The sequence below is a fragment of the Penicillium samsonianum genome (genome assembly GCF_028829775.1).
Source record: "Penicillium samsonianum strain IBT 33392 chromosome Unknown utg000002l_segment0_segment0, whole genome shotgun sequence".
In the NCBI taxonomy this organism is placed as follows: domain Eukaryota; kingdom Fungi; phylum Ascomycota; class Eurotiomycetes; order Eurotiales; family Aspergillaceae; genus Penicillium; species Penicillium samsonianum.
The window spans coordinates 3,212,612-3,230,521 of record NW_026643260.1 but is presented as its reverse complement, the minus strand read 5'-3'; the positions used below and the strand labels follow the sequence as shown (position 1 = coordinate 3,230,521).

The following is a 17,910-nucleotide window of genomic DNA, read 5'->3' as shown; positions in this document are numbered from 1 at the left end:
ATAGACTGCAGGCCACTGTCAGCAAGCAATAATCAAGCGAGGCATTGTCAGCCGAGTGAGAATGAAAGTTAAATCCGCTTGTATTGGGTATCTAGGAGGCGTTTGAGACCATGTATTGTATTGTTTCTCAAATTACCAGCATTATGTGGGCGAAGTATCTTAGGCGTCTAGTTGATGTTGGGATTTGGGCTCGATTTGTGAGAAAGCTCATGTATAGTGGAAAACAAGATGGCAAATACTTTAAGAGATGTTCATTTTTCTGTTGCAAATGAATTGACTAGGGTACGAAAATAGCGAGCAAGTACAGTCTGTTGATAAATATATCGGAATAACATGAAAAATGATATAACGACCGAAAGGGCAGGAGTGAACACCCAGCAAAGGTCGGCTTAAAAACCAATAGTAAGAGCCAATTGGAATAAGACTGAAGACTGAGATCTTGACCAAAAATCACTTCCAGAGAGGCACGAAGGCAGCAACACAATCGGTGTGGCCCGAGATTGTAGCGCCAGCAGGCTTCAGAATACATCCGCCATTCTTCCTCCAATGCGCTCCAACGTAGGCATTAGCTTCCAACAAATAAAGCTGCATGCATTCCTCATGAGTTTTGGCTTCGGGTTTGGCGACAGATTGTGCGTCTACGCCTGTATAACATTGGTTACATTTGACCCGGAATGGGTGGTTGGCAACGTTAACAATCTGGTTGTCAACGCATTGATTCGGGTCGGCCTTTGGCTTCTGTGAGCCACACTTTTGCTTACCGCAGCCCTCGCACGCTCCAGAACAACCGACAGAGTGAGCAGCGGCAAATCGAGGAGCTGCGAGAGTTGGAGGGCTGTCGTTGTTGCTCAAATAGCACACTTGCTTGTTTTGGTCAAAGTCAACACTGCTGCACGAAGGAGAAGCTGCGCAGTGATCCATGCAATCTTCAAGAGTCGAAACTGCCTCAACGTTGAGATACGGTGTGCCGTGACGCATTCCACAGCTCATGTAGAAGGTCTAAAATCCATTGTCAGCTGGGAGCATTATCTAAATAGCTTCAGGAGTGCTATCTCACCTCACCAAACGGGCTCACGTAGATCTGGCCATTAGCCTCGGGACAGGTGGTAGCGCAACGGCGAGTTGTCATTGTGGGCTGCTTAGTGACCGGAGGTGAAGTCGGGAAGGCATGGAGCTGGCTTCCGTGGGAGGTTTGAGAAAAAGAACCGAAGTCGAGGAGGTTGCAATAGAGGGTGGAAGGCTCGAACGAGACACTGCAAGACGTTAGCAAAACAGTGTACATAGTTGACGGGTGCGCCATAGGTCGACTCACGTTTCGCAGTTTGCAACGTCAGAGCATTTCTTTAGGCATTCTTCCATACTCGAGACCTGCGGTGTACCGACAGACAACGCGTTCGTGGAGCTTTGCGTACAGCACTGCAGGTAGTACCAGCTGCCATCAACTGTCTCATAGATACTTCCATCACCTGTATTGCATTAGAAGCCAAGAGCTATACCGATGGGAATAAAACGTCACTTACTCGCAGGACAGGAGATGCTAGTGGTGACTGGTGGGGATTGATTGTATGCCTTTCGTGGGTTGGGACAGGTCCAGGATCCAGGGCGGGTACCACCACTGCCGGGCTGAATGCCCCCGCTACCGCCAGGACTGATACCACCGCTGCCAGGTTGGATTCCACCACCACTGCCAGGATGGATACCACCACTGCCAGGCTGGATACCGCCGCTACCAGGCTGGATGCCACCACTGCCAGGTTTAATGCCACCGCTGCCAGGTTGAATGCCACCGCTACCAGGCTGGATACCGCCGCTGCCAGGCTGGATGCCACCACTGCCAGGTTGGATTCCACCACCGCTACCAGGCTGGATGCCACCGCTGCCAGGTTGAATGCCACCGCTGCCAGGCTGGATGCCACCACTGCCAGGTTGGATTCCACCACCGCTACCAGGCTGGATGCCACCGCTGCCAGGCTGGATTCCACCACCACTGCCAGGCTGGATGCCACCACTCCCAGGCTGGATGCCACCGCTGCCAGGTTGAATGCCACCACTGCCAGGCTGAATGCCGCCGCTACCAGGCCTGGGGCCGGGCTTAATCTGGGCATTCGCAAGCCCAAGGAGGCCAGCCCCGATTAAATACAAAGTGATATCAGGCTTCATTTTCATGGAATTGATGAAAAGTCAGTAAATTCCGAAGGCGATAGGGATGTGAGTGGGCAGGAGGTAAGAGGTAGGGGAATATTTATAGAATGTGCAGATTGTGGAGGGGACAAAAAACATATGCCAACTCTACATGGCCCTCTTGAATGGAAAGATATTCTGTATTGCCGAGTACAACGAAGCTAACTCATGAATTCAATAGCTGCTAGTGTCGGAGTAACACGCCCCCGCCTTCATGCACGATAGGAATGGCTTTCTTGTGCAGGGTCGCAACCTTTCATGCACAATCAGCGATGGTATCACACACTCAGCTTAGCCACCATTTTTTTATGGGGATCAAGACGAAGACAAAGTTTAAGGGCAAGCCTCTTGTGGAAATCAGTGCAGATATCGAGGCTATGTAACGCTACAAGATGCATGAGCGTGATATATCTCACATGAAAGTTTATTTTCTCAAAATAATCAGTCTGGCCGTGAGGGCATTTGCATGACCCACTATTCAGCTGAATGTAGAACCATATATGACAGGAGTGGAAATAGTAGGAGATAAAAAAAAACATAAGGGAAGACTTGGGGAGTATCGCAGTACCTAACCCCAGATCTTAAAGTATAAAGAGACCATTCGGCCTTGTCTATCGATCATTACCCACCCAAGCCCTATATTCTATATTTTGTCTGACGTGACTCAAGCTATCGAAGGTATCCTCTCCTCTCCTCTCACTGCTACTACTTCTCATATACTAATGAATCTAGGTTCTCACGTCTACACCTTCAAAATGCAAATCACCAATCTGAAGCTTGTTCTCCTCGCATCGCTTTTCGGCCATTCGGACGCCTTATTTTTCAAGTGGACCAGAATTTCCAATAATCAGTGCGCTATGTTGCCTTTTACCTTTGGATTCCCTGATCCCGGATGCCCTGGTGGTGCGGCGCTGCCGGCGCCCGCTCCCCCAGCACCAGACCCCAAGGCAATCGCCGCGGCTTACTGCACCAGCATCGCGGCTGGTGCCATTGCGGTATTCCGAGCCGACGGCAGCCACTATGGCTGCTTCAATGACCCATGCCGGGAGACCTTCCCTGGCAGCAACGAAATCAATGGTGTGTGTAAATAATCAACTAGAAGACTACCTTCAAGGGCTTCAAGGGGTTATCCAGATTAGGGGAAGAGTGGCTGGAAGAAATGAGCTAGTGTATTCGGGGAGAAGGACATTACGCAGGACTATCAATTTTGGAACAGATTTTACGTGGTTATTGGATTTATGTTGCCTTTTTGCTTTTATAATCTGTTTTTGAATCAATACATAAGTTTTACTTGTTCTAAGAATCATTTATTCTTCGGTATAAACACTAATTTTATTCCCACGGAGAATTGTAACCACGTTGCTCACAACGCATTCATTGCCTAGGTAACCTTTCCAAGTTTGCCACTCATTAGTTCCTCATGCATGCCTCCAGCGCTCGTTGTGTCATGACAGGGTTTTCCCGAGGATTTTCCTTTTGGCGTATCATTTTGATGGTGATGTGCTGGCGGTGCATGCATAATGTAGAGTTTATCGCACTTGGGTCTTACCTGCATACCATCTCCCCGCGATCTTCAGCTCGCCCCGGCCCGACCCCGCGGGGAGTTCGGTCCCCTGCATTTGCTGACCTGTCAGATGTCTTTGAATAATTTAACGCTCGTCTAAAATTGCCCCAAGGTATAAACGCAAAAATTTGCCAAACCTACATTATGTAACAGTAGCTGTATGCCCAAGTGCCCAGGTGTACTCATGTAACCTTGGTGTGCTCTCTTTGCTTTTCTCATGCGTACCAGGATGGATAAGTCTCATTGATTTGAACTAATCCATACTAGACTGTATGTGGCAAAATAGAAGGCGTCTGTAATGGAAAAGTCATGAACTTTGGGTATTCCCCAGTGCCCCCACAAAATTCCTTCACTTTCTCTCAATACCTGTAACCTTTCCTTCAATCCCATATTCATTTTCTAATTTAACCATGGCCGTCAATTCAATCGAAAGGTTTCATGTTACGATCCCCCTCTCGATACAGTTTGAGTCCAATGCACAGGGCGTCCATGTCGTCGGCGTATCCATGCCAGATGAACGCGTGTCTATCATGGGGATGGACGACGATCATCCTTCATCTTCGCAGACTTTCGAGCCCGATGACAAAGTATGGCCGGATGGATTGCAGGACCTAGGTCTCATCGCCGCGAACGAGTCTCTTGCATGTCCGGATTTCTCTCACGTAGAGTACTTCACACTACATGAAAATCCTCTTATCATCTATATCCCCGACTTTGTTTCTCCAGATGAGATTGTGCACTTGTTGGAAACTACGTATGATCCCCTCCCTACCCGGAGCTGAACAATCGAGATTGTTAACGCTAGTCTCACAGGAAAGAAAGCTTCGCTCCATCTGTGGTCTACCGACAGGGAGTGAGCAGCAACGACGAAAATTTCCGAAAATCAGAGAATGCATGGCCTCCACGGGACGAAGTCTTGCAATGTATCGAACAGAGGGCAGTCCGCTATCAGAACCTAGAGTCAAAGCTGCTCATGGAACAGTTGTCTCTGCAACGTTACCATGAGAATGGCTTCTTTTCTTATCACCATGACCAGTTCGACTCGCCGCCCAATCGCCTCAACCGCTATTCGACTTACAATGTCTTCTTGCAAGGGGACTGTACTGGTGGTGGCACCCACTTCCCTTTGATTCCTCGACCAACAGAGACTGCCTGGTGCAACTACATCGACTGTGAGTCGACCGAACCCGGAGTTATTTTCAAGCCAATTGCCGGCAGTGCCGTCTACTGGGTCAACATTCGAGAAGATGGTCTCGGATATCGGGAAACACTTCATGCGGGTATGCCCGTAACCTCGGGCACTAAAATTGGTATGAACATTTGGAGCTGGAAGGATACGAGAGAGGACGTTATCCAAGAGGGAATTTTGCATGTACAATAATTGAGCACCAGCGAGCCTTGCTATGTGAAGTGATAACCAGGATTTTCCTTCGAGGGTATCAACTTTTACACCTTTACTTCGGCTCCATTTGATCATAATTCAGATATTTGATTGGCTTTAGAATATTTAAACATTACAAGGCTCGCTTTCGTATGTCGAACATGTTTTGAATTGGAAGGTTTAGCTAGGTGCATTGCACATTGCTTTTCCCTACGTGTGTTCATCCAAGAATATACATGATTCTGTGCAAGACAACCCGGGGCTTGGACCCTTGACCAAGAGGGATTACAGGCCTTCGCATGATCCTCTCCTCAGGTAGCATTTACTTTTGCTTTCTAGTGATTCCGAGGGGACAGTGATTACGCAGAATAACCATTGGGGAGGGTGTGCATGCATTCAGTCTCTGGAATACGAGCCAGAAAGCCATGATCCACATGGGCGCTTCAAATTGAAAATATTATTTCGTTTTTCGCTGCTTGAAAATCTTGGTCACAGAGCGTCAATGCGTGTCAGGGGCTGAAGTGTGATTCTCCAATGCTCGGCATTTTGACAAGTGTCCTGATATCTGCCAATTTCGGGGTCACCTCTAGAACTGACATGTCGGTTTCAGTGAACATGCATAATCCAAGAGAGTGGCTTTTCAAGAGGCCATTGAGTATTTTATTACGTATCAGAAACCTGTTGATAGCTGCGCTTTTGAAAGAACGCTAATGCGGTTACCTCTCTGATCTTCTTTCAGCTGAGGGGCAGACGAGGTGGACCTGAGAGGCGTTGGGTATTGAGAATCAAAGTGAATAATCGACAGGTGACACTGATTTGGGTAGCCGACGAGTCTAAGTCTCGAAGCTGATGAGTATAAACATACCCATTAAACAATAACTTTCTGGGTTTGAGTAACCTTTAGGCAATATGGGGTTTCTAAAGTTGTCCGCACACGCGGTCCTCTTTCTCAATCTGTACCTTGCTCAGTTTATTGATGCGAGAGCCTGTGATGGCACACAGGGAATAACGCTGAAAAGCAACCAGGTGGTCATCAAGGGTGCCCCCCAATGTCCTGAAAGTGAATGACGCTGCTTCGTGAATTTCAATGACTAGCTAATCTGACATCTTTCAGACGACGGCGATATTATCGAGACCAGTGATGGTGGCTACTACAACTTCCAGTGTTGTATGCATCAGTCTACGGGATCGAACTTCCTCAAAAATGTTCAGACGACGGGGTATGATGATTGCATCAACCAATGCACCTTGACAGATAATTGCCAAGCGTAAGTGCTTCACACCCAAGAGATATATGTATTTTTATCTAACAATTGTCTCTGAGCAGGTTCCGCTATGTCTTTGATGACTTCAACGTCGAAAAGGCTGGGGATTGCAAACTGTTTGGAAGTGGCACTTTCTCAGACTCAAAGTGCGGAAACACACTACACGACTGGGCCTACCTGACCGATCCTCCGGTGGTCGAGGTCGAGGAGAATGTGCGAGTAGCATGCTCAACTGAGTGCCCAGATGCAGATGGTCAAATCTACACTGCCAAAAACAAACAGGTGAAGCTTTTTCCGATCCTCCATGGTACAGTGTTGGGTAACCACTAACAATATTTCAGGTGTTCCACTTGGATTGCCAGAAGCGCCATGGGACGGCTTGGTTCCACAAGCTGGATGCTAACTCCCTGAAAGAATGCACGGAGTCCTGCGCCTCGTTCATCGGATGCCAGAGTGTCGATTACCACAAGCGCACCAAGAAGTGCTACCTCGGCAAGCGTACCTCAAAGCCCACTCTCGACGCCCCCGGATGGGCAACCGCTTATTCTCTTGGTTGCTCGGGAGGGTGCACTCAGGACTCCTGTGGTAATACATGTGATTCAACTCCTCCTCCGGCCAATATTACCCCTACACCGGAACAGGATCAAGAACCAATTATCCCAGCCAACCCTTCCCCACCTCCTCCCCCTAGGGAGGTAAAGTGCAGCGATGACAACAACTCAGAGGTTGAGATAGATGGCACAAAGTACCAGATTCGTTGTGACAAGCAATACCGTGACAACAGCCGGCACGCTGCATCTGGTATATCCTACACTGAATGCCTGAAGCTGTGCAGCGCAGACTCGACCTGCAACTCGGTTGATTACTGGGATCCTAGTGGTGGACAATCCTGCTATCTTTTTAGCGGCACTGGAGAACCACCTTACTCAACTAATTTGAACTGGGCCGCCTTCAAGGTTTGATGGGTTGAGAAACTATCGAAGATTGTAGCAGGAGCTGTCATTTATTCATGAATCATTTGGTACTGCTCGGGTTACACATGGGGGACATATTCGCTTAAATTATCCCAGTAATTTTGGCCATAACACACTCGTTTCGCTATCAAGGATGACGATCCTTAAACCCCCAAATTCATTGCGCGCGATGTAGAACTAGCCCCCGTAAAATCCTTTAGATTCCTGAAAAAAGGTGAGTTTAACTACCTCCTAAAAGCCGGGCAGCTCAAATGGGAAATTCCTACCCGCTAGGGAGAATCCTGTACGCATAGCTACATATACTACTAGTTACATTATGAGGCTATATTGTTGCGCTATGAGGGGTCTCAACGTCTCTACCCTGGATAAGCTGGTTGCTATGGAGCGGATGGAAAACCACAGGAGGTTCTGTCTGTGTTAGACATGTGCCAGCAAGAACAAAGAATCATTTTTAGATATAGGCAATATAATGCACTACTTCTTTGAGCCATTTGTGAATATGTTTGTACAATTTCGAGCTCTGTGTAGCAACAATGGCCTATGGAAGTCGTAAAAACGTGACCCTGCATCTAAATAAACAACCCACCAATGATCGGTGATGGACTATATATGATACCGCTCATTCACTACCTATATGAAGCTACCTAGACGCAGCTCTATACCTTCATTTCCGCTGAACTTCTACCCTCCACTCCCTGCGCTGATATATCGTCTTCAACGCCCGCAGTCCTCCACCATCACTATGATGTATACCAGCGTGTCTATATTTGGGAAAGTGCCTTTTTCATGGATACATTTGTGGTATCTATTATAAGGTTTCCCATAGTCTGGGCGGAGCCTGCTTTCAATATGTACTTGACTGATTGCGATGCTCGCAACGCTCTTTCCATCATCGCCGGAAGACCTTTCGGCCTGGCAACCATGGATGTAGCCCTAATTTATCTCTGTTGGGGAAAGTACCGTTCAACTATGATCTACTTCTATAGAACTCGACGTCGGCTCTCAAGAAGGCTTAGTAGCTTTCGAATAACGGTCTATATATACAGCCCTTGAATTCATTTGTCCTATTCTTTTTTTCTTACTTCTTCATCTATTTCCTCTGACTATTACATCATACTACCATCAGGTATACATCCAATCCAGCTCAAGTATACCTCAACTAGTCCTCACTATAGAGTATATTGAATACTCGATCCACCCCAGGAGATTGAAACACACCAAAACCTTCTCCATTCCCTTCGAGGCCCTTTTACACAAATCACCGAAGGCTATATACAACATAGCACGATGACATCTGTGCAAGCCTACTACGAACAGACCGAGGTCTCCAACTGGCTCGATGCCATCTCTGGGGACAACGGAAGCATCGACCCAAGGTAAGCATCTATGTATCTATCTATATCTATGTCTCTACCAATATATATTAACATAGTCTACAGGACACTCGAAGTCCATCAGGTGGTCACCACCCACCGCAACACCCACCACAACACCCACCGCCATGACCAAACATCTCGGTCCGAACAACAGCCATCTCCCCAGTCATCCCGCCCTTCCTCCCCCGACCTACGAAGTCTAGGTCCACTAAAGCTGGAGCACGAGCCTCCAATCAGGAGAGTCCTCACCAAGGCATCTCTTCGTCAACTATACGATCGAATCAACCAATACGACCGACGGCGGACATTCACCGAGTTCCGCAACGAAGAAGACGACTCAGTCTCGCTGGCCACGACCGCGACTGACTCGGAGTACGAAAATTGTTTTCTCCCATTCTGTGGAGCCTTACCATCACCGTCCGAGGAATATTCTGCAGCCAGCTCTGCTTCCTCATCACCTTCGCCCTCTCCGCCTACCAACCACGAGCCCCAGTGGTTGCCTCTTTTGGTTGCGCGAGTTGTATCGAGTAAGACCCGTAAAGCATATCGGGCCTTGAAGAAGAAGTTGTCTCAGTGATTCTGAGAAAGGGGACTTGGCACATGATCGAAGACAGATTGTGTGCCCCATGCGTATTATTGTCTGTTGTCGCTGGCACCAAACCATGCTGTGCCAGTGAACAAACCGGGGGTACTCTTTTCAGCTGGGGGATTTATCCCAAAGGGTTTCAACCCAGTTGGTTTTAAGGTTTTAACGAGGCCCCAACTTGTGACCAGTCTCGGGACACTACATCTATCTCCCCGAGAGGAAAGGTGCCTAAGCCTATCAAGCGATCAAGGCGTCTATCTAAATCGCCAGAACAAGAACTGAGACGAGCCCGGACCCGCGCTTTCCGCTTGGACTATTATGATCTGCATTACAAGCTACACTTGGCGAATGGATCCACTGCTCATAACATGGAGGAAGCGGAGAGACATGTTATCACGGACAAAGCCTATCGTCGCGAAGAGACCTAAGAGGGATTCGGAGTGGCACGTTCTACGCCGACCCCTCTGGATCAGAAATAGGAGGAGGCGGTCCAGATGGCAACTCGGATGTCTACGCGATGGCTCCAAATTCATCAAGAATACATCAACGAAGGCTCTGGCGCGTACAATATCTACCAGGTGAAGGCCATTGAGAGGAAGCTTATGAACCGTCCTGATGCCGGGAAAAATGACGCTTCAGAATCGGACTCTGACATGGACGGCTGACTTCGCGGAGACGACCTCGGCTTGCGTCTCTAAGATACTGAAGGAGAGCTGGTTCTGTCTTCTAAGAAAAAAAAAAAAGAAAAAGCCCTGCATCGCTATAAGGATGGAAGCTTGATATCGTCGGGGTGGACGTTAACTCTAAGGGGGATCTCTGAGGGCATAGGTCAGGGGATAGGGAATGTTTTCTACCGGAGGGCGCTGGGAGACCGCCTCCATCGGGCGTGGTTATTGCCCGCTCATTGTACTTGTAGAACTTAGGAATATTATCAACTCTTGTTACATCCTTTCCATCGGTTAGATCAGTACTTTCATCTAACTCCAGTGGAGAGATCGTCCTCCCGTAGTTCTCGGAGAACCTCGGCCACCTAGAAGCCAATCCAGCCAGTCTGCAGGAGGTTTCGCCCACAGGAGGTGTGGGACAGATTCCGGTCTGTCATATATCACCAAATTGTTGGTTTTGTTTCGTGGGAATTTTGATATCTGTCCTATGTTGATACCCTGTACGCTTTAGTTGTTGTCAGAAAATGAATACACGCTCACGTTTCTCAATCTCAATAATAAAAACATAGAAATAACCGTAGATTTATAGCATGAGTGTTGTTGAAGTGTGATGGAATGTATAGATCGAAGGCGGTCGGCCCACCTGCCCCGTGTTATCTCGGTAGAGTTGCCTCTCCACGATAAAGCCACCGTGAACAACTGCGGCCACAGGGCATCATCAACAACACCCATTCCCCTCAAATCAATTCCTCCACAACAGCCAACATGGATCCCTTTTCTGCAGAGGGTGGTAAGCCTTCCAGCCCTCTCCATAGCTCCGATCATTGCTAATCCAGCTTCCCCGCAGAGCTCCTCAACATCCACAGCGCCTTCCACTCCGGCCAATACCAGAATGTGATCGACTTCGAGACCGCCGCGCTCTCTCCCGAGAACCAACTCCCCGCTCAAGTCCTCAGACTGCGCGCCCAGATTGCCCTTGGCCAATTCGACGAAAGCCTCGTCCAGCCCTTAATCGAAGAGGACAGCCCCGACCTGTCGGCCGTCAGGGCCCTGGCCCTGCAGTCCGCCGGCAACACAGACGCTGCCCTGCAGGTCGCACAAGGGCTCGCAGAGAACTACCCCGAAAACAACACCGTCCAAGTTCTTGCTGCTACCGTGCTCCAGGCTCAGGACCTCAGCGAGGAGGCGCTGGCACTGCTGTCCAAGCACCAGGGTAACCTCGAGGCGTGAGTTGCCCCGTCGCAAGTAGACTGCGATATAACGGAGAATATTCATCTGACAATCTGTCTGTATTTTAGCGTCTCCCTCATCGTCCAGATCCACCTTCAACAGAACCGGACCGATCTCGCCCTTAAGGAAGTTCAGGCTGCCAAGCGCTGGGCTCAGGATTCGCTGCTGGTCAACGTTGCCGAGTCATGGGTTGGCTTGAGAGTTGTATGTTGCCGAGAAACCTATAATCTTCAAGTTACTGGTGTATGAGTGCTGACTTTCTGTTTCTGCTTTACAGGGCGGCGAGAAGTACCAGTCTGCTTTCTACGTCTACGAAGAGCTCGCCTCCGCACCCGGTACCTCCGCACCGCTATCTATCGTCGGTCAGGCCATCGCTGAGATCCACCTGGGTCGTCTCCCCGAGGCTGAGGCCGCCCTCACCGCCGCCCTGGAGAAATACCCTACCGACGTGGAGTTGATTGCCAATAGCATCGTTTTGAATGTGTTGGCTGGCAAGCAGACCGAGGACCTGGAGTCGTATGTCATCCCGTCGCGGCTCCGTGGAAACGAGATATTGAACTCGATGCTGACTTTTATCTCTCGTTTAGCCGGTTACAGCAGGTCCAGCCCGCGCACTCCCTTCTCGCTGATATCCAGGAGAAGAGCGAGTTCTTCGACACCGCGGCGGCTAAGTTCTCGGCTAAGGTCTCATCGTAGAATAATCTATTTCCTGTTCCATATATTTGTTGTTTTGTTTAATCCGAGTCAGGGGAGCCTATCCTGCTTGTTTATGAAAAGACATGACCTCTCAATCTTGCAAATGGTGCCATATTTGGATTTCCTATCTGTAACTTCCAGGTATAAGATATAGGAACAAGAAGACCTGTTTCTATCCAAACCACCTTTCTGCTCCAATACCTTGTAGCAGCAAATAAATCACAGCCGAGCAGCCAGCCACTGTCGCAACTCCGAACCAGTCTGAGTCTCCTCCTTAACCATAGTATAAAACGGCGCATCATGCGACTCATCAGACCCAACGACAAAAGTAATCTCCCCAAACACCGACTTAATCTTCTTCACAAACTCCTCAATAGGCGAAAGCAAGATCTCATCCCCACCAGCAAGAACCAAAATCCTCTCCGTCTTAGCGCCATCCCACCACTCCGCCGGCGCATTCAACGGCTCATTCCAATTATCCGCCGGGATACCTGCGCGGTAAGCACCAGACCATCTCGTCAGAATCCCCGGCGTAATAATATCCTTCCATAAATTCTCCTTCATGGACGGCCACTCCGTACTAAAGTTAATCCAGGGCGCATACATAAAGACGCCCGCCAACGGCGCCGACAGCGCCAGCGGCTCGATCTCCGCGTGCGGGTGAGACAGGTGCAACAGCGTCGCTGCGGCTAGGTTCCCGCCCGCGGAGTCCCCGCCGATAATCACGTTGGCTGGTGAGCGGCCCGTTTCGTTGATGATGTAGCGCAGCGCCTCGACGGCCTGGCGGAGCTGGGTTGGGTACGTCGCGTGTGGGGTTAGAGTGTACCGTGGGAAGAAGACGGCTAGGTCGTGGCCGGTTTCGTTCAAGGCTTTCAGCATCTCAAGCCAGAATTCGAAGTACGCCGGGATGGCGGGCATGGCGAAGCCGCCGCCTGTTTTTAGGGTTAGTATTTTTGCTTGTTATTCATGGATATATTCAATGTTGGGGTTAGGCCTTTTGTTCTGTGGGTGGGAATTTCTCCGCATGTTACACGGTGGAGATTGGGGACGCACCGTGGTAGTATACGATTACGTTCTTGGCGTTCTTGTTTCCGATCCAGTGGCCCTCTGTGTTGTGGGGGAGTGCGACGGTCTCCGGTTTTAGACCGCGCTTTTTCATGCCGTCTGCGTAGGCGGCTGAAGTTGGGGCAGTGAGGTACCTTTGCGACAATACAAGGTCAATGTCTTGTCCATTCTCTTTCTTGCTTTCTTGAGAATTATATGCAGAAGAATTGGAGAGAGAGAACAACATACTGTGTCTGCCGATCCGATCTACGCTCAACGACTTTGCGAATGACAGCGGACAGAACATAGTGATCGTAGCGCTTAGGGCTTGCTTTACCCCGGAAAACACCAGTAATGGCAGCATACACCAAACTGGCGTACGTTGACAGGTGCAGGAATGGGATATCTGCCTTTTCCCAGAACCCGAGCTGGGGGACATCTTGGTTGGACGACATGATTGTGGTTTGAGTGATTGAAGCTCTTAGAGCAGGGGAAGGTGAGCTGAGCTGAGCGTCGGCTTTATAGCGCCTCCCCCGCTCCCGCTCCTTCAATTCCCTCGGCTGTGGAGCATGCAGGACCTGGAGCCGTCGGGCCCTGATTGGCTTTGCTCCGATCTGCATCGTTATGTAAGGTATCGTTTTAGGGTTCAGCGTGTCGATGGCATTTTCATGGGGTTTTGTCTGCTAACTTGCTGTATTATGGGATTCAGGATTCGGAGTTCAAGTTACCTGTGTATATAAAAAACAAACAAGGGAGTTGTTTAAATATTTAGCAAACCACAAGCACAGACATGGGGAACCATATCAAGAGGCACGTTGGACAGATGTCGAAGATACTATAAGGACATATTTTTAAGATGAACAAATCTGATATACCCACATTTGCCAATGATTTTAGTATATTTAAAAAGGTCAGCAGAAACAATGACGGTGCGGCTGTGCGGCATGTGGGCTAGCGCCGCGGTAGATGCAAGTGCGTTGAAGTCGGCTCGTCACTATCTAGTCCACGGGTAGAATCAGACGCTAATAAACGTAGAGCAGATAGAAGAAAGGGACCTGATTTAGGGAGAAAAGATATGAGACCTCTTCTGGTCGGGTTTGAACTGGATTCCACGCAATGAAGAGATAATCGGCGAAGAAGGCTTGCAATTCCACTTTATTCTGGAGTAGTCATATCAAATAGTTCCAGAGTAAGGATTTTAACATCTTGAATCTGACGAAGGTGCCGTCGGAAGACGCAATGGCGAAGATAATCACGACAAATCGACAAAGCATGGATAAAAAGGATGGCATAGTCGGTATAAGTTGATGAAAGAGAGAAAGCCTAGGCGCGAGTGGGTAGTCTGATGAGAGCAGATAGAGGGTAGAAAGTTTGCTTGGGCGATGAATAGCTCGGCTTTTTTGTATGCGAGAAACGTAGCGTGGGTGATAGAGGACGCAGAAAGGAGAATTATAATTGATTTCTTCGCTGCTTAGAGAGATGAAAGAAAGAAAGATTAGAGATAGAATGATAGTTGTGTGCATGTGTGAGATATACTAGAGCGGAGAAGGGCTCCTGCTGACCTCATGTATTAGCCTCACCAGCTGGCCTGGCCAATTTCCTGGCCTTCAACTGGAAACGTAAAGCCAGGCTTCACTGGTGATCACAACACAGGAGGTAGGCAGGATAGCACAGACGAAAACATGTAGTGATCAGCAAAGGATTCACAGCCACGGAAAGTGCAAGATGCCCGACGGCACGTGTGTGATGTTAACAGGAGGGACTATGAGCATCGTGATCTTGTTGTAGATCAAGATTATGAAAGTAAAGGATGAGAGAGATAATCTCGACACGATGATGAATGATCTGTGATGCAAAGAAACGGCAAGACAAGTATCAAAGATGAGAGTGATAGGAGAACTTTAAAGGACCATTTTGAAGCGGCCATAATCAACGTATATCCAAGTCAGGCGCAGATAAAAAGGCTCACAAAGGACAGCTGGTAGCCTTGTATTCTCTTTGGTCCGAACTGCTCCTTCCTGAGAGTCATAGTATATACTCATCACAATGTAGAGGGCGATGCTCAACCACCCCAATCTAGTCCTCAGGTCGACCTTGAAACGCTTCCCGTATCCCTCATAAGTGCTGATGGCTACCATAGGCTGCCCCGGAAACGAAACACTGCCTCCTAGGTCCTAGGTGCGAAGGACATGTTTAATCAAGCGCAGCTCCGCTGGGATCCAACAATACTCCCGATATCACTCATGCTGTTAAATGTGGTCACTGCCCAACTATTGATACATATGTAGTATATCATTCACTCAAGTGATCCGATGGGTAAAACACCTTCTATTGTGGTTAAGTTAAGGCTATAAAACAGACCCCGAGAGAATCTTGCACTCGGCGCCTATTTTGGGCTCGCTGCACTAAGGAACTACCACATTCTGTTGAATCTCGCAAAGGATAAAGATATCTTCTAATGAATGTCGGCTACGAACGTAATGATGGACAGAGTTTTCAAATCATTAAGATGATATTACCAACACCAGTTAGCGCCTGATGTGCCTGAGCGCAACCCCGTTCCCTCACTTGTGCCATACTATAACACTGCGTATATATATCGGGGGAAAGAAAGCCAACAAATTGGGTGAAGGGAAATTCGACTTGGAAGTGTATGAACAAGTAATCCCATAACTCCTCTGGTGCAAAGGTCGGGCTTTTTAGAGGCCCGTGGGCACAATATTTGAGACTTCGGGTTGTGGCAACTACAGCCTGAACGCTTCCAATTTTGTCTTCTGTTATTGTATTCTTTTCGTAATTTCTGCTACTTTGTTATTTCATACCAGAATGCCAACCCTATGTCCCATGTACACTTCACAGGTTTGCGCCGATGCCAGAACGGTGTATTTCATCTTGACGCCACATATTAGAATATGACCACTTAGTTACCATTGACCTAGTTTTCCTCACCGGTCGGGGTCAATTCACAGAATGCCTTGTAGGTCGTAAAGACATCATCCTCACCCTCACCGCTGCCAGTGTTCTCAATCACACATTGAGCAGTAGCGCCGACGAAGAAAACATAGCCCTCCTGGACCTCCTCGGTCTTATTGCCGACAGTAATCTTGCCCTTGCCACGTGTGCAAATGAAGATACTAGGGCCTTCGATCGGGTCGAAAGTGGCCTTGGCGCCAGTCCGGTTCAAGTCGGTCTTGATAACGCTGAACTCGTCGATAGGAGGATCGTAGAGCATCGCGGACGAGGCGCTAGAGTAAGCAGTGGCGTTCAGAATGACATACGGGTAGTCTGTTGCCTGGATCTTCTGCTCCTCGATTGGTGCGTAGGAGTATGTCAGCATCTGGGTGAGGGTGTCGACGTCCTTGAATTTTGGGGTGAAACCCGCTCGCACCACGTTGTCAGATGACGCCATACACTCGATGATATCACCAGAGATGTACGCGTGGATGTCATCTGCCTTTAGGAACATACCCTCGCCAGGCTGCAGCTTGACAAAGTTGAGGAAGAAGAAGATGAATGAGCCGATGTCGTTCGGGAACTGTCCGTCCAGACGCTTGGCAAGCGCAGCCAGCTCGGCGGGGTTGGTAGGGTTCGTCTCTACCTCACCTGACAGGGTTCCAAAACTGTCGGGGCTGTTGTTCGCGGCCGAGATAAGGTCCTTGCAGGCTGCCTCTACCTTCTCGGATGAAGACTCCATCAGGGTGGTGAAGAGGGAGCGTAGCGCTTCCTTGTTCTTTTGGATAATAGCAGGATCCTCTGAATTCTCGTTGCCCTTAATGCTCTCCTCAAACTGACTCGCTGCCTTGTCGCCAACCAGTGTGCGCAGAGGCTCCACGGCCCGGAGGAAATGCGTGATCTCTGCGAGCGGACGGAAGCCACACACACCCTCGAACGGAGTGATGGCAATGGTCATCTCGGGCTTATGATTGTCATCTGATAATTGGTTAGCCATGTTTTCTGGGTGCTCGTTTATTGAGTGTAATCCCAAGTACAACTCACCGGGATAGTTCTTGGGGTCCCGGGCATGGAGCTGCTCCGCGAGCTTCTTGTTGGGATGGGCCTGGATGCTGAGCGCTTTACGGATGGAAAGCACCTTGAACAGGAATGGGAGTTTGCCTCCAAATCGTTCACTGATATCGGTCGATAGCAGGGCCTGGTTATCCTGAACCATGTCGAGGAGGGTACGCTGGGTCTCGACATCTTTGGAGGGAAGAGACGGATGTGTGCCCATCCAAAGCTATGAATCGTGAGCCCATTGCGTTCAATGATACTCTTCGGCTCTCACTTACTTCGGCATAGGGCTTGTCGGCCTCAATCGCAAAATCCGGGGCGGCTGTTGTGGCCGCATACTTTGCCGCTGCCGACTCTTGGCCGACCTTGCCTATGACGGGATATCAGTGCGGGGAACACAATGTCGCGAGTGGTACTAGCTTACCCCAATCGTAGCTGTTGACGCCTAAAGGAAAATATATTAGCCATGTTTCTTCTATTGAGCATCCCAAAACTTACCGCATTGCAGCCGAAGTAGTGGTACCTGCATCTTGAAATGGATGGTTGGGGAAAAAGCGGAGGGGCAACCAGCGACTTTGTATTAGAAATTCCCCGCCAAGCCTTCGGTGAGTGATGTCGGAGAGGGTCTTATATGATATCTATGACACACGTTCAAAGCTTTAAGGGGAAGATTGGTCTGGTTTCACTCAGTCCCATTCCCTGCTTTTTGTTTCTGGGATTTACGGAGTGTCCCAATCTGTCACGGATTCCTAGCGAGGTACTCCGTACTTCCGCAAGCATCCTACCAGTTATAGCCAGAATATGCAGCCGCATCGAGATAGCATAGTTTACATAGGTTTAATAAGGTTAAAGCCTCCTGGAGCTTATCCCAGATACACCCACAGAGAAAACCTAAAAAGTACATTATACAACTTTCAACGTCGATACAATCTACAATGCC

General features: G+C 48.9%; 8 protein-coding genes across 8 annotated transcripts; 5 read left to right on the top strand and 3 right to left on the bottom strand.

Annotated features, from left to right (window-relative positions):
* Positions 1–229: 229 nt before the first annotated feature.
* N7471_003097 (PAN domain-containing protein) lies at positions 230–2,160 on the bottom strand (the record flags this gene model as incomplete). The annotated part of the gene is made up of 4 exons (XM_057275817.1): positions 230–999; positions 1,058–1,253; positions 1,313–1,466; positions 1,521–2,160. The coding sequence occupies 4 exons, from the start codon at positions 2,158–2,160 to the stop codon at positions 451–453; spliced, it is 1,539 nt and encodes a 512-aa protein (XP_057140455.1). The 3' UTR covers positions 230–450.
* Positions 2,161–2,681: 521 nt separating this feature from the next.
* Positions 2,682–3,272, top strand: N7471_003096 (uncharacterized protein; the record flags this gene model as incomplete). Its single annotated transcript, XM_057275816.1, has 3 exons — positions 2,682–2,699; positions 2,769–2,859; positions 2,914–3,272. 3 exons carry the CDS (start codon positions 2,682–2,684, stop codon positions 3,270–3,272), a joined length of 468 nt encoding a protein of 155 aa, XP_057140454.1.
* Positions 3,273–4,074: 802 nt separating this feature from the next.
* On the top strand, positions 4,075–5,271 carry N7471_003095 (uncharacterized protein). The gene is made up of 2 exons (XM_057275815.1): positions 4,075–4,499; positions 4,559–5,271. Exons 1-2 carry the CDS (start codon positions 4,156–4,158, stop codon positions 5,124–5,126), a joined length of 912 nt encoding a protein of 303 aa, XP_057140453.1. The 5' UTR covers positions 4,075–4,155; the 3' UTR covers positions 5,127–5,271.
* Positions 5,272–6,035: 764 nt separating this feature from the next.
* On the top strand, positions 6,036–7,353 carry N7471_003094 (uncharacterized protein; the record flags this gene model as incomplete). The annotated part of the gene is made up of 4 exons (XM_057275814.1): positions 6,036–6,186; positions 6,241–6,394; positions 6,454–6,673; positions 6,733–7,353. The coding sequence occupies 4 exons, from the start codon at positions 6,036–6,038 to the stop codon at positions 7,351–7,353; spliced, it is 1,146 nt and encodes a 381-aa protein (XP_057140452.1).
* Positions 7,354–8,652: 1,299 nt separating this feature from the next.
* On the top strand, positions 8,653–9,318 carry N7471_003093 (uncharacterized protein; the record flags this gene model as incomplete). Its single annotated transcript, XM_057275813.1, has 2 exons — positions 8,653–8,741; positions 8,805–9,318. 2 exons carry the CDS (start codon positions 8,653–8,655, stop codon positions 9,316–9,318), a joined length of 603 nt encoding a protein of 200 aa, XP_057140451.1.
* A 1,439-nt stretch (positions 9,319–10,757) lies between these two features.
* On the top strand, positions 10,758–11,918 carry N7471_003092 (putative Coatomer subunit epsilon; the record flags this gene model as incomplete). Its single annotated transcript, XM_057275812.1, has 5 exons — positions 10,758–10,782; positions 10,840–11,218; positions 11,291–11,426; positions 11,500–11,738; positions 11,810–11,918. 5 exons carry the CDS (start codon positions 10,758–10,760, stop codon positions 11,916–11,918), a joined length of 888 nt encoding a protein of 295 aa, XP_057140450.1.
* Positions 11,919–12,137: 219 nt separating this feature from the next.
* Positions 12,138–13,582, bottom strand: N7471_003091 (putative 6-hexanolactone hydrolase; the record flags this gene model as incomplete). The annotated part of the gene is made up of 3 exons (XM_057275811.1): positions 12,138–12,850; positions 12,972–13,117; positions 13,212–13,582. 3 exons carry the CDS (start codon positions 13,580–13,582, stop codon positions 12,138–12,140), a joined length of 1,230 nt encoding a protein of 409 aa, XP_057140449.1.
* Positions 13,583–15,897: 2,315 nt separating this feature from the next.
* Positions 15,898–17,615, bottom strand: pmi1 (mannose-6-phosphate isomerase pmi1; the record flags this gene model as incomplete). The annotated part of the gene is made up of 5 exons (XM_057275810.1): positions 17,469–17,615; positions 17,395–17,415; positions 17,249–17,340; positions 16,959–17,196; positions 15,898–16,892 (listed from the first exon to the last, which is right to left on the bottom strand). Exons 1-5 carry the CDS (start codon positions 17,497–17,499, stop codon positions 15,898–15,900), a joined length of 1,377 nt encoding a protein of 458 aa, XP_057140448.1. The 5' UTR covers positions 17,500–17,615.
* Positions 17,616–17,910: the final 295 nt, after the last annotated feature.

Excerpts from the sequence above, each read along its gene's own strand:
- N7471_003095 (XM_057275815.1), top strand. The coding sequence starts at position 4,156 with ATGGCCGTCAATTCAATCGAAAGGTTTCATGTTACGATCCCCCTCTCG. Across the intron at positions 4,500-4,558 it reads GTGCACTTGTTGGAAACTAC|GAAAGAAAGCTTCGCTCCAT; the intron begins GTATGATCCCCT and ends CTAGTCTCACAG.